The sequence below is a fragment of the Ipomoea nil genome, unplaced genomic scaffold, assembly GCF_001879475.1.
Source record: "Ipomoea nil cultivar Tokyo-kokei standard unplaced genomic scaffold, Asagao_1.1 scaffold0761, whole genome shotgun sequence".
Taxonomy (NCBI): Eukaryota; Viridiplantae; Streptophyta; class Magnoliopsida; order Solanales; family Convolvulaceae; genus Ipomoea; species Ipomoea nil.
This window is the reverse complement of record NW_017617189.1, coordinates 1,181,356-1,194,903: the sequence shown is the minus strand read 5'-3', so window position 1 is coordinate 1,194,903 and position 13,548 is coordinate 1,181,356. Positions and strand designations below refer to the sequence as shown.

The 13,548-nt window shown below is 37.9% G+C and overlaps 2 protein-coding genes across 3 annotated transcripts; both read left to right on the top strand.

The window, feature by feature from the left end:
• Window positions 1–3,026: 3,026 nt before the first annotated feature.
• LOC109176879 (R3H domain-containing protein 1-like) lies at window positions 3,027–8,232 on the top strand. 2 transcript variants are annotated; one of them, XR_002053476.1, is made up of 5 exons: window positions 3,027–3,543; window positions 5,389–6,094; window positions 6,595–6,967; window positions 7,253–7,631; window positions 7,961–8,232. XR_002053476.1 is itself a non-coding variant. In XM_019326276.1 (4 exons), exons 1-4 carry the CDS (start codon window positions 3,267–3,269, stop codon window positions 7,301–7,303), a joined length of 1,407 nt encoding a protein of 468 aa, XP_019181821.1. In that variant the 5' UTR covers window positions 3,027–3,266; the 3' UTR covers window positions 7,304–8,232. The 2 variants fall into 2 exon arrangements, 1 of the variants encoding a protein (XP_019181821.1); XM_019326276.1 differs by having other exon boundaries at window positions 7,253–8,232.
• Window positions 8,233–10,062: 1,830 nt separating this feature from the next.
• Window positions 10,063–11,697, top strand: LOC109176843. The gene is made up of 3 exons (XM_019326240.1): window positions 10,063–10,127; window positions 11,022–11,516; window positions 11,613–11,697. The coding sequence occupies exons 1-3, from the start codon at window positions 10,063–10,065 to the stop codon at window positions 11,695–11,697; spliced, it is 645 nt and encodes a 214-aa protein (XP_019181785.1).
• Window positions 11,698–13,548: the final 1,851 nt, after the last annotated feature.

Here is a 13,548-nt window from a genome sequence, read left to right as displayed (position 1 = left end):
TTTTATGCAAAATCTTTCCTAAAAGATTAATAGTAAATATCTTAATGATTCTTTTTCTTATACTGCTTATTGATTCTTTTCCATTTGTTAGAGTTTCGAAAAAATTCACATGGCTAACATTTCCTTCCACTAATTTTCATTTTTCCATATTATTATTAATTTCCTTCCCAATATTATTCTATATTGTTTTGGCGTACGGCTTCATTCCATTCATTTTCATTTTTTCATATTATTATTAATTATTAATTGTTTAGGCAGTAACTTGTAAAGGGGGATATTGTTTTTATTAATTAATATAGAATATAGATTACCAATTAAAATTAAAGTTTTTATTATAATTGAACAATAATATTACCAATTATTATTTGGAGATTTTGTAAAATAATAAGTAAAATTGTATTACGGATATGAAAATATATGTACTTTAATATTAATTTAAATTGTTAATTATTAATTCTATTTTATTTTTTAACAAAATCTTCCTTAAAGATTAATAGTAAAATAAAGCTAAATTATTAATAACCGATTCTATTACAATTTTTTATGCAGAATTTTTCTTAAAGATTAATATGGTAAAATAAAGCTAAATTATTAATAACCGATTCTATTACATTTTTTTACGCAGAATTGTTCTTAAAGATTAATAGTAAAATAAGGCTAAATTATTAATAACTAATTCTATTCTATTCTTTAAGCAAAATCTTCCGTAAAAGATTAATAGTAAAATATCTTAATGATTCTTTTTCTTATACTGTTTATTGATTCTTTTCCATTTTTCCGAGTGTAGAAAACATTCACATGGCTAATATTCCTTCCATTATTTTTCATATTTCCATATTATTATTAATTTTCTTTCCAATATTATTATTAATTGTTTGGGCGTACCGCTTCCTTCCATTCTTTTTCATTTTTTCATATTATTATTAATTGTTTAGGAGGGAACTTGTAAAGGAAGATTTGTTTTTATTAATTAATATAGAATATAAATATAGATTAATATAGAATATAGATTACCAATTAAAATTATATTTTTTTAATATTATATTTGAACAATAATATTACCACTTATTATTATTATTATTACTACTATGAGGAATTAAGCATGGACTTCATAACTGTCAAAACCGGCACCATGAGAATAAAACAACTTAACAAATCAGAACTTCAGAAATCCGATTATTTCAATAATCAACGCAAAGAACTAAGAAGAATATAATAATAGTCAATTGGTGTATTAAAGACGATTCCTGCTATATATTGTCGTGTATATTACAATAGAAACTTAACCACTCCCCATTCTCCAATCACCCGTGAGTCACACATTTTATTGTGTGGCACTTTAAATTCTTGATCAATGACAGTATAGCAAAAAAATGAAGAGAGAGATTAGAGGAGTCAACACTCAGCACCCCTTTAAATTAAACAGGCAAGAGTAGGCACCACTCAAAGCGAGATTCACATGAATCTGCCTTTCATCAATGATAATGAAACTTCAATAAAAGCAAAAAATCAATATATGAAATGGACTTGGAGTAACCAGAAATATTCAAAATAAATCATAATCTAGGCATATGATATGAATAGCTTTTCACTGAAAAAAATATTAAATTTAGACAATACAACCATGAAAAACGTATTGTATCCAATCCAATCAAACTACTTGGATGCTAAACCTACCGTTAATTTCGAAACGCGGCTAAACTGGATGATCAAAGTTGAAGTCCTAGTGGGAAAAAAGGGATGCAATATAAAATGAAGACTTATAATTTTTGTAGTCATCAACTCATTGTATTTATAGGTGAAAAATATGAGAATTATAAATTTGTACAATTTTTCAAAAAGAAAGTGTATTTATTTATTTAAGGTATTGCCCTAATCAATTCATTATATTGATATTCCTAATTAATCTTATTCCTAATTAATTCATAATATTGATATTACTAAATTTCCATTTTTCATTTGCTTACCAAATAAGCTTTATTAAGTATTTGACCAATAAAATATAAAATATATTTAATTAATTTGACTACAAAGTTTGAGCGGGAAAATGAAATAGGAGGATTTTACTTTTATATATATATAGATAGATATAGATATAGATTTTGTTCTCAATTTTTATTCTTTTTACAAAATTTTGATGTTAACATTTTTATTGAGACCTACATAATAAAAATAATTAATCATCAATTGTGACATCATAAGTAAAAATGAGGAAATAGAAATAAAGAGGGCACTAGCAAAACTTTGAGTAAATACCCAAAATGGTTCCTCGACTATAGCTAAATTTACAAATTGGTCATCGACTTTCAATTTCAACTAATTAAGTCCTTAACTTTGTAATTTTGACATGATTTGGTCCTCCATCTATTTGACCATTTGTTGACTGTGATTTTTGAGGATATATATGTAATTTCATGATCCACTGTCAGTTTTTTAAGGTTCCGGTTGCATTTCCAGACCGCACTGTTACATTTGAATCCACTGTCGAAATCAATCTACCAAATCCGGTCGTCTTTCTTCATCCTCCCTTTGGATTCAATGTAGTTGAGTTCGTACCAAAACAAAGAAGACGGCATGTTTCTAAACCAGTACAACATCATCCTAGAGGTCTCGACGTGCTCCGACGAGAGCTGAAGGTTCTTCTGGAGATCGTCGATCACGGTCAACAAACGATCAAATAGATGGAGGACCAAATCATGTCAAAATGCAAAGTTAAGGACTTAATTGGTTGAAATTGAAAGTCGAGAACCATTTTGTGAATTTAGCTATAGTCGAGGGACCATTTTGGGTATTTACTATTTACTCCAAAACTTTTTATCTCTTTGTCTCCCTTTTTCTATTGGTTGCCACGTCAACCTAAACATGCCAAAAAGTGGGCCCACGTTGATTGCCACTTGTTAAACTGCGTGACAAGTCATTTGCTAAATTCCCCTCTGTCGATTCTCTCAACCAAACAACTCTCGTCTCTTGGCCGTGCATCACACGCTCCTCGCGAAAGCACTCCCTCCAAGCAAAGCGAACACCCCCGTAAAACGTACACGCAAACACAAGAAAACTCCTCAAAGAGGTTAACACAAACGTCAAACCCTATCGGTTTCTCTCTCTCTAAATTTCCGCATTTTGTTCGATTTTCCTCATGAAATTGAGCGAAATCTTCATATCGACGGCGAATTTCAGCTCGATTTGATGAACATCCGATAGGTTTTCGTTTTATTTTTTTAATTTTTTTTAAATTTTTTTTCTGGGGTTGGTGAGATTTGAAGAGCATGGAGGGCTCTGTGTCGGCGGTGGAGGATCTCGGAGCCCCGCCAGAGTCGTGGGAGGTGGCTGACGTGGACGCCAGCATGCGGCGGCTCTTGCTCTCGTCTTCGAAGAAGAACTCTGGTAGTCAATCCGACCTCGCTGATTCTCTGGATTCAGCTCCAAATTTGGCGCTGGCTTCGAGTAGTTGTGCTCCTGGTTCAAGCGTCTCTGAGGATGCCATCAATTCGGTCGATCAGTTTCTCCGGGAGGCTTTACAAAACCCTAGGGAGAGACTTTCAGGTCCTTTTCTATTTTACTTAAATTTCTCTCTATCATCATTCTTTAGCTGGATTCTTCTGGGCTTTGTTTATAAATGCGGAGTATTTTGGAGTTTTTATGTGAATTTTGTTGTATCTTTACCAGTTTATTTATTTATTTACTTTACTCTAGTTATATTGTGGAACTGTGGCGGTCTCTTTAAGAAGAGGAGATTAAATAATTTTGTGTTTTTTTCTGAGAGTGAAAAGTTAGGATAATATAGAATTGCTTGGCTCAATCTGGAGTATAAAATGATATACTATTTTCTAGTCTAGTCCTACAGTCCTACTAAGCCACAATCCTAGTTCCTTATGTTAAACTTGCTCGGCAGTACTAATTCAGCAGAACCACATATTTTAGTCAATGTTAACTTTTCATGGTTATTGCAATAAAATTGCATCAGCTTCGAAAGGTGCGTTTACATGGGGACATCCTCTTATGATTATTACACAAAATTCCTTATTGCAATATATATGGAGTAAGTGGATTGTAAGAACTTTAGGTATTAAGGAACTCCACTTTTCTGCCTAGTTTCTAATGCCCAAGATGGTGAATGGAACTTGAAGGCCCTTAAATTGAGAACATACTAAGAACAAAATGGAAGTTCAGAAAAGAGCCTGCAGCCCTGCAAGTGTTTGTTCTTACTTAATTGGAATGGACTGATAATTATCTGTAACTGAATAGTGAAGAAAATAAAATAAATCTGCTGGTAATTGTAAACTGGATAACTACATTTTGGCTCTTGGAGAAAAAAATTATATGAATATTTATTCTTTTGTGGTTGCATATATAGGTATATGCAACAATATTATTGTAAACACAGATGATCTAGTCAAAATTGAAAATATTTATGTGACATAGAGTTTCAATCAATGAAATGTTCCTGCTGTAGAGTTGCTAGTCCTGTTTGACCTGTAACACTCAGTTTCCTAGGAGTGAGAATTGGGAAATATCAAAATAGTTTCCTTTCTGCAGCATGGTTGGGGGACTTCTATGTCTTAACTTTTAGTACCTTTTTCAGCCTTTACTCAGTCCTATAATAGTATTTGTCTTTTGTTCCTATTTTATAGCCCCTCCGAATATTTTGAATCATTACAACTTATCAGAAGTGCTGTTTTGGAGCTGCCTATTTATCTCAGAGAAAATTACCAGTACATTACTAGAACGAATTCCTTTTCTGTGTTTATTTATCTACTTATTACAGAAATAATTTTGACCTTTTTTCTCTACCTATGCATTATGTCTTATTTATTTTTAGCTTCCCAAAACAATGGAGTTTGTTCTAACATTGCCCTGTATGTTAATCTGCTCAAACCCTTATTTTGTCTGGTGCTTCTTTTGTTGAAGTGCGTGCTGTCAATATTTGAGTGCTAAGTAGGAGATGCACCCTTGCTCAGGAATTCAGAGATTTATTTCTTGCAATAGATGAGGATAGGAAAGAGGCCACTTCCACTCATGTTCTCTTTGTACATTGACTAAATATCTACTTTATATACATTTATGGTATAGATACATATGGTGGTTATAAAATGCCAACTTTCTCATTAAGCTCTCTATGATTTTTTTGTTTTGTTTTGTTTTTTGTTTTGGTTTTTTTTGTTTTTGTTTTTTTTTGTTTGTTTTTTTTTTGTTTGTTTTTTTTGTTTTTTTGTTTTTTTTTTGTTTTTTTGTTTTTGTTTGTAATGCTTTCAATTGTGGCATCTGTGTTCTTTTCTGGTAGACTGGTAGTTTGCTCTACTTTCAGATTTATTTTTGAAGAGATAATATGCTAATTGATACTTTTCATGGGTATAGTAATTTATGTTCCTTGTGTTTTATTGTGTCCAGTTCTAAGAATGGAACAGGATGTTGAAAAATTCATGAGAGATCCATCCCGGCAACAAATGGAGTTCCAACAGCTGCCTACCTCCTATTTGCGACTGGCTGCTCATCGTGTAGCTCAGCACTACTCACTCACGTCAATGGTCTTAGTAGACAATCCAGATGGATCTGGATCCCGTATTATTGTATGCAAAAGTTCTGAAAGTCGAATGCCTTCAATTCGCCTGGCTGACATTCCTGTAAATCTGCCCCAGGAGGACACCAGTGTCATCAAAGTTGCTATTAAGCAGAGACCACAAAGAGGTTCCCAGTTTATTGGCTCTGCAAATTCACAATCTTTAAAGAATAATAGTTCAAAAAGTGTGGAGGAAAGAAAAGAAGAATACAATAGGGCAAGGGCACGGATTTTTAGCTCAAATAATTTGGTTGGGACTGCCAATGGAAAAACTGAAAGTGAATCAAAGATGCAGGACACTTCCCAGCATGTTTCACAAAGAATGCCAAAGGTAGACGAAAAGGCCAGTTCAGCAGGGAGTTCTGAAGTGAATATTGGCAGGGGTTCCCTTGATTCTTCAACTGGTAGCAATAGATCAGCTAGAAGTAGGACTGAAAAGGAGCAGATTGGTAGGTCTAAAACTAGTAATAGGGTGGCAATATTCAGGGATCGTGAATTTGATCGCAAGGATCCTGATTATGACCGTAACTATGACAGGTATATTCTTCTCCCTTCTTCCTTCTTCCAAGCTTCCATTTGGCTCAGAAAAGGTGGAAACTTGAAGTGCTTTATTGCTTATTTGCTTGTATTCTTGTTTCTCTCATTGGTTTTCTGATAATTGTCATCATGTGTCGATTCTTCCTTGAATAAGTGTCTTTGTTTATTTGTCTTGTGATCTATTGGATTATCATCTAATGGTGGTGAGTCTATTTGTTCCTACTTTAGTCAGAGCATATGGATGGCTTTGACTTTGAGATTCCCGGTTGTATGACCTTTTGTTTTTGATATTGTGAATGCATATTCTTGGTATTTTTTAATCCATCCTCATTCCGTTTCCTCTATTTTCTTAGTTTTCTGATATTGAGCTTTTTGATATTCTTGTGGTTGTTGAATCTGGGTTATGCATGTAAAATGGTTCCATCTGGATTTGGAGATTTGTGCACACTGATTCCTTACATATTGGTAATTCTAGAATGTGTTCAATGTGAATTTTACAGATACCTGCAAAGATTTGACCCAGGGTTTGGATTTACTGGAGGACCTTATGCTATTCAACCAATGTATGCTCCTGCTTTGAACTACAACACTGAGTTTCCACAACTTGGATCAACACATCGGCCTCCTATATCTGCTGAACATCAACCTTGCCCACTTCCTCCACGCTTACCTGGGCCATGGGTTGCACCATCAGCTCCAGGCATTGGATATGGGCGGGCTGAGACCATGATACCTCCGTTCAATGCCAATCATGTTGGTATGCGGTCCAATTCTGCTTTATACTTGCACTCAACTCAGTATCCTTGTCAGCGCCCTGGAATGCCTTTCATCCACCATCATGAACAAATTCAAGTTCCCCAACCCTTTACACAGGTATGTCAAATTATTTGTTTTGATATCCCCCTTACACTGGGGAGGGGAAAAAGGGTAGGTGATTCACATGCAATCTACATCTTGAAGTGTACAAAGAAGCTGCACATTGCTTTAGTCAGTTCTGCTACATATTTGACATGTTCTCATGTATTGGTTGTCTGGTTTTCTTCTCTTCTGTAGGTGGGAAAATATTGTTTTACTTTCATACACCCAGCTTTTCTAGCTGTCATTTGCAATTATGAAGTTCAATACTCATTTGATTGTTATCTGCTTGTTTATTTGCAGTCTCATCACCAGCAACCTGATGCAAGTTTTGGATTAGCCCGGCCCCGATAAGGGGCATGGGCCATGCCTGCATCCTGCCTCAGCATGTTGAGAGTTCATGATCTGAGGCAGCTGTTGAGCAGAACATTTTTGCATAGGCAGGATGCAGGCATTAGCATCCGAGGGTGCTTGGTGTGGATGTGTCGAAAGTTGAATATATTCCTACTTGATGCACACCACTGCAATCCCTCGGCTTTGTGGAGCTCCTTCCTCACTTGAAGAGGCTCAAAGGTTATGGCAGTTCCATTGTTTGGAAAAGTTCTGATTGCCATACATACAACAATGGAGATGGCAAAATAAGAACGTTCGGAGCTATGAATACATTCGATGTCGGCAAGAGGTAAATTTCATTCCACACTGCCCTACTTTCCCCCAAAAGGTTGAATCCCCAACCCTAAGGGCCCCCCATGCCCTGGCCCGACAGAGCACGTGTGAGGAGATAAATCACGGTAACTCATGGCTCAGCAGACAGGGCCAAATGCCGGTGCGCACAAGGGATTTGCCCACTTTGAGCATAACTCCCACACTGTTGCTACCGAGTTTGAACATTGGTCTCTTCTCCCAAATACGGCCTACTAAGCTAAGCCCGTGCAGGCCACACTACCCTACCTTGTTTTCCTGATCATCATGTCATTGTGGTTTACATTTTTACCCTGGTTGCTTGCACAGTTGTAGTGCCATAAAGCTGTGTCGTCCTGCCACTACAGATACAGAACCCTGGAAAAACATGGTCTGAGGTATTTGTTGAAGTGAGGGTGGTGTAGCAGTGGCTTTTGTTGACGGGACAGTTGTACGCTCTGATTGTCAATTACTTTTTATAGCACATGTGATGTATTACACCAGTCTTCTTATTCTGTTACTTTACTGGGTCGCAAACTGATAGCTTATTTTGGCTAATCTTATATTTGACATGTATGTTATTATTAGAGTAATTATTTGATGTACCGTCACTATAATGAATACACCAACGGTGAATCACAATCTGGTACGTGGCTATAAGAAAATTAAATAAATATTCACCATGTCTTTTGTTGTAAATAATAATGCTCTAATTCTTAACATAATCAAAGTAAATCTTATTTCATACAATATTACTAACCCTAGTTAGTTATTATTTATCGCCATCAGCCAATTTTGAAGACGATATAATTTATTTTGCAATTTATTTTCAAATGGCCAGACATTGTTTTGGCAAACTATATTTTGGATCAAGGTTCACTTTGCACAAACTATGTACATGTAAATAAATTAAAAGTATATAATATGTTAATTGTAATACGTATATAATTTATTAACTGAAGTCTAGGGTTTTTTGCTTTTCTTCCCTAGTACTCTAGGGTTTTACTTTTTTCTTGTTTCTTCTGGTTGCGATCACTGGTGTGCATGGTTGTTCAAGCGTCGTCGGATGGTATTGTTGGCTTGACGGAATGTTGGGCCGATATGGTCCTCGAGGACGAAGATATTGCTTTCGAACCAGTGGGAGAAGGGATCAGAGCAGTTGGCGGGGTGGAGGAGACATGGTCTAGGCCGTTTCTTGACAAATAAATTGGTGAAGGTGGAGTTTATGCGGTATGTTATGGCCTCGGTATGGCAACCAGTCAAGGGTGTCCAGGTCACTGAAATTCAACCTAACCTGTTCTTGTTCGTTTTCTATCATAAAACGGACATGGAACGTGCTCTTGAGGAGGGGCCATGGTCATTCGAGAATAATACCCTGGTCTGTAGGCTGGTGGCGAGTGGGGTTCTTCCCGGAGAGGTGGTTCTAGATTCGATTGACATGTAGGTGCAGCTGCATGATCTCTCTTTGGGGTACACGTCTGACGTGATCCTCGAGCAAATAGGGAACTTCATCGGTTCCTTTGTACGCTGTGATACAAGATACGCAGGTGCACCATGGAAGACTTTTTATTGGGTTCGGATATCAATTCCCATATCAAAGCCACTTAAACGACGCATGAAGTTGGTGAAGAGGGATAAGTCGACATGTTGGGTTACGTTCAAGCGAGAGACTCCGTGTTACCAGTTGACTAGTATTCCTTCGGGGAGGGTTTACGAGCAGGGGGAAGCTGGTGATCCATGGCTTGTTCCTCCAGAGGGGCTGGCGCATTGTAGTTCGGCCGGTGGTGCGGTATCTGGGAGTGATCCGTGTGTGCACAGTGAGGGTCCGGTGGCGGTGAGGGAGGAAAGTGCAGTGGTGGTGGCGGTTTCCAAATGTCATCGTGAGCTGTCCGGTGGCGGTGGTAGACGGATAGGTGGTGGTAGTGGTGATGTGACAATGTTTGATGCGCAAAAATACTTGTCCTTGGCGGGTTCTGGTTCCTAGGCCCGCCCGACCCAATGAGTACGTTGAGTTAGAACTGTTGTGGCTTGGGCAATCTACGCACAGTTCGAGAAGTAGTAGACCTTGCGTCTCGTAAGAAGCCCGATTTTGTATTTCTTATGGAAACCAAGGTGAGGCAGATACATGCTGAACGTCACCGCGTCAAGCTTGGCTTCGACGATTTGTTTTATGTTGACAGTACTTGTTTGAGTGGTGGTTTGGCTTTCTTGTGGCGAAAGAATAATACTGAAAGGATTTTGAGCGTTTCAAAGAATCATGTGGATGTTGAGGTTAGTATGACATGTTTCTCTAATTGGCGAATGACTGGCTTTTACGGCTTCCCTGAACGAAATAGGAGGAGGGAGTCGTGGGAGTTGCTGAAATCTCTTGCATCTAAATCGGACCTCCCTTGGATCGTTTTAGGTGACTTTAATGACCCTTCTTTTTCAGCATGAGAAACGCGGGGGAAATCCCTATCCAGATGGTCTTCGATGTCAACATTAAATTTTTTCACAGGTATGCTTGTAACCGTATGAAGAAAATTTCTCTCTAGGCTAAAAAATGTGGATGAGAATTGGGTGGAGGGGGATGCTATGAAGAGTGTTGTTATGAATTATTTTGATGCTATTTTCCACTCAAACAATCATACGGGTGGGGACCCTTTCTTTACTAGGTGGCTCATCGTTTAACACAATGCCAAAATGACACCTTCTTTCGCCCGTTTTGAGCTGGAGGAGGTCAAAACTGCCTTATTCTATATGTTTCCCGATAAACTCTGGGCCCAGATAGGATGAACCCGGGTTTTTATCAGCATTTTTGGGATGTTCTGGGATGTGGTGGGCGGTGATGTTTCGGCCTTCGTAATCAATTGCGTGAATATTTGTTTGTTCCCGGAGGGTATAAATGATACAAATGTGGTGCTTATCCTCAAGAAAATGGTTCTTGAGACTGTGTCTGATCTTAGGCATATTGCTTTGTGTAATGTTATTTATAAAATTATGGCAAAGATGATTGCAAATAGAATGAAGCCGTTATTGGAGGGATTAATTTCTGTCAGACTTATTACTGATAATATCTTTTAGCTGCTGAGGTTGGCCACTATCTGAATAGGAAACCGTGCGGGGCGGTTAGCTAGGGTGCTCTGAAGTTAGATATGGCAATGGCTTATGATAGAACGGAATGGTCATTTCTACGAAACATGCTTGCCAGGGGTGCCCTCTTCCCCCCCCCCCCCCCCCCCCCCCCTCCCCCAAAATCTCATCTGTTTTTTTGCGGGTGACAACTTTTTTTTTTTTTTTTTTTTTTAAAGCAAATGCTTCTGAAGCTGGCGAGATTAAGAATTGTTTATCTATGTATGAGGCTTTGTTTGGGCAGACTGTTAATTATCATAAGTTGTGTGTGTTTTATCAGGAATACCTCAGAGGCTTATAGGGAGGATGTGGCGCAGGTTTTAGTAGTTTCTCAGGCTCCTAATTTTAGCAAGTATTTGGGACTGCCTGCTTTTGTGGGGAGGAACACGAGGGCGACCTTCTCCTATATTGAGGACAAGATAAGACAAAGAATTGGCTCTTGGAACAAAAAGCTTCTGTCTCAGGCAGGTAAGGAAGTTCTATTAAAGAGTGTGGCTCAAGCCATGCCTACTTTTACTATGAGTGTTTTCTTGCTGCCTGATTCAGTGTGTACAGCCATTGAGAGAGTTATGAATCGTTATTGGTGGAGGACGGGTAATGAGAGAGGAATTCATTGGAAGACATGGGACATATTATGTGCCCTTAAAAAGTTTGGAGATTTGGATTTTAAGGATCTTCTTGCCTTTAGTTTAGCCAAGCTTGGTAAACAGGTGTGGAGGTTCCTGACAAAGCCAGACTCTTTGGTGGGAATGATGGCTAAAGTGTATAAAGCCAGGTATTATCCTAAATGCTCTTTTTTGGATGCTACTTCGAGTTGTAACCTAAGTTATTGTTAGCATAATATTCTGGCAGCTCAGGACTTAATCTGTAGTGGTGTTAGGCGACGTATTGGGAATGGTGAGGATACTTTGATTCGGGGACATCCTTGGCTTCCTGATGACTCTGACCCAAAGTAATGCCCTCAGTGAACGATCCTAACAAACAGACATATGGAGGCCAGCAAAATGACACCGTTGGATGACTAGCAATTTTCAGCGGTTGAAGCCAAATTGTAGACGACGTCGTTTCGAAGGCTTAGTTAGTTAAGTTTGTTAGTTTTTGGCAGTCAGTGAAATGTAATAAGATGAGAATTCACTCTTGGTTGTTTTTTGTCTAATAACATTCAGATCATTTCCCTTTTCTTTCTTCTCTCTCTTCTCTTTTCTCTCTCTCTCTCTCTACATTCTATCTTCTCCCTTATTCTCTGTACGTAGTAGCCTAGGGCTTTACACCGGGTATCAGAGCCCTCATAGAGGCCAGAGTAAACCGACTGGAAGCAGCCGTAGCAGACATGAGTAGCCGGATGGATGAGCAATCTAAGACAGTCTAGGAATTATTGGACAGAATCATGGCTCAGGTAGATGCTAAATTGAATAGTTGGAAGGATGAGATTCTAAAAATAATCCGGCTCAATAGGCTGGCACCACCGTTGATGAACTCCATTCCGAGAGGCTCGTCAGTTAACGGAGCCAGAACGGCGGCACCGTCGATCTCACAACAAGGACTGAATCCACAGGGCAGGAGACCGGGAAAGGAGCCGGCTGTTCTAATGCACCAAGCTGAGTTGGGAAATGGTGCAGCATCTGATGCCGACTCCGGCATTGAGATCGAACTGGTGAGAAACCACAAAGGATGGGGGTTCCGAGCTCCCAGGGAACCACCATTTCGATCGCAATTGGACATTCCAATCATGAGGTACAAATTCGACTTCCCTATGTTGGAATATGATCAACCTAGACTGTGGATAAATAGATGTAAAACATTCTTTTTAATGGCTCATATTCCTAGAACTGAGATAGCCAACATATTGTAAAAGAGGCAAATTATATCGTGCACTAGGGTGCACATTGCATTGTGCACCCTAAGAGTTTATGTGTATTACGTTAAGAGTTTTGTGTATTATGTTAAGAGTTCATATGTATTATGTTAAGAGTTTATGTGTATTATGTATTATGTTAAGATTATGTATAGAGTAAATTTCAATTTTGGTCATGTGACTATACTGGTCTTGTTAATTTTAGTCCACGACTTTCAAAGTGTTAATTTAGTACCTTAACTATGCAATTTTTATCAATTTTAGTCACTCCGGCAAATCTCACCGGAAAATTTTAATAATTAAAATAATGACAGTATTTTAGTCTTTTTGCAACACTTTTCTTTCTCTCCCTTTCTTCGCCGGAGAAGACATACCGGCGTCGGTTATGGACGAGGAATGGCGACAGAAGTAGATGTGTAGATTGGAATCGAAGTAGATGCGTAGATGTGTAGATTTTTCAACAAAAACAAAGCAAGAGTTGTCTTGCTGCCATTTCGAACAAAAACGCCGGCATTAAGAAATCGAACACATCTCATAATTGGAACTAAAGTAGAAGTGTAGACTTTTCAACAAAAACAAAGTCAACAAAATACAAAAACAATTCCAACAATTTCAAAGACTTCATTCAAACAAGTTATGGAACAACTGCTTTAGGATATTTTATCATTTCTCTGTCTCCCCAAGTTGGTTTTGATTTCTTCTGTATTTTAGAGTTCATCGAATTTATTATACCTGCTATATCTAAAGTGATTTTATGTTTAAATTCTGAAAGCTTTACCGTGTATGTTGAGCATATAACCATTACTGTGCAATCCAACTATCAGCTTAGGCTTTTAGTCGAGATGCAGCACATACTTCAACTTGGTATCAGAGCCAGACCAAAGGTCATGGGTTCGAATCTCTACGTCATCTTCCATAAATGACTACGGTCCACGTGTCTAGCATATAACTA

Excerpts from the sequence above, each read along its gene's own strand:
- LOC109176879 (XM_019326276.1), top strand. The coding sequence starts at position 3,267 with ATGGAGGGCTCTGTGTCGGCGGTGGAGGATCTCGGAGCCCCGCCAGAG. Across the intron at positions 3,544-5,388 it reads CCCTAGGGAGAGACTTTCAG|TTCTAAGAATGGAACAGGAT; the intron begins GTCCTTTTCTAT and ends TATTGTGTCCAG. Across the intron at positions 6,968-7,252 it reads TTCCCCAACCCTTTACACAG|TCTCATCACCAGCAACCTGA; the intron begins GTATGTCAAATT and ends GTTTATTTGCAG.
- LOC109176843 (XM_019326240.1), top strand. The coding sequence starts at position 10,063 with ATGAGAAACGCGGGGGAAATCCCTATCCAGATGGTCTTCGATGTCAAC. Across the intron at positions 10,128-11,021 it reads AACATTAAATTTTTTCACAG|GAATACCTCAGAGGCTTATA; the intron begins GTATGCTTGTAA and ends GTGTTTTATCAG. Across the intron at positions 11,517-11,612 it reads GCTAAAGTGTATAAAGCCAG|TGGTGTTAGGCGACGTATTG; the intron begins GTATTATCCTAA and ends CTTAATCTGTAG.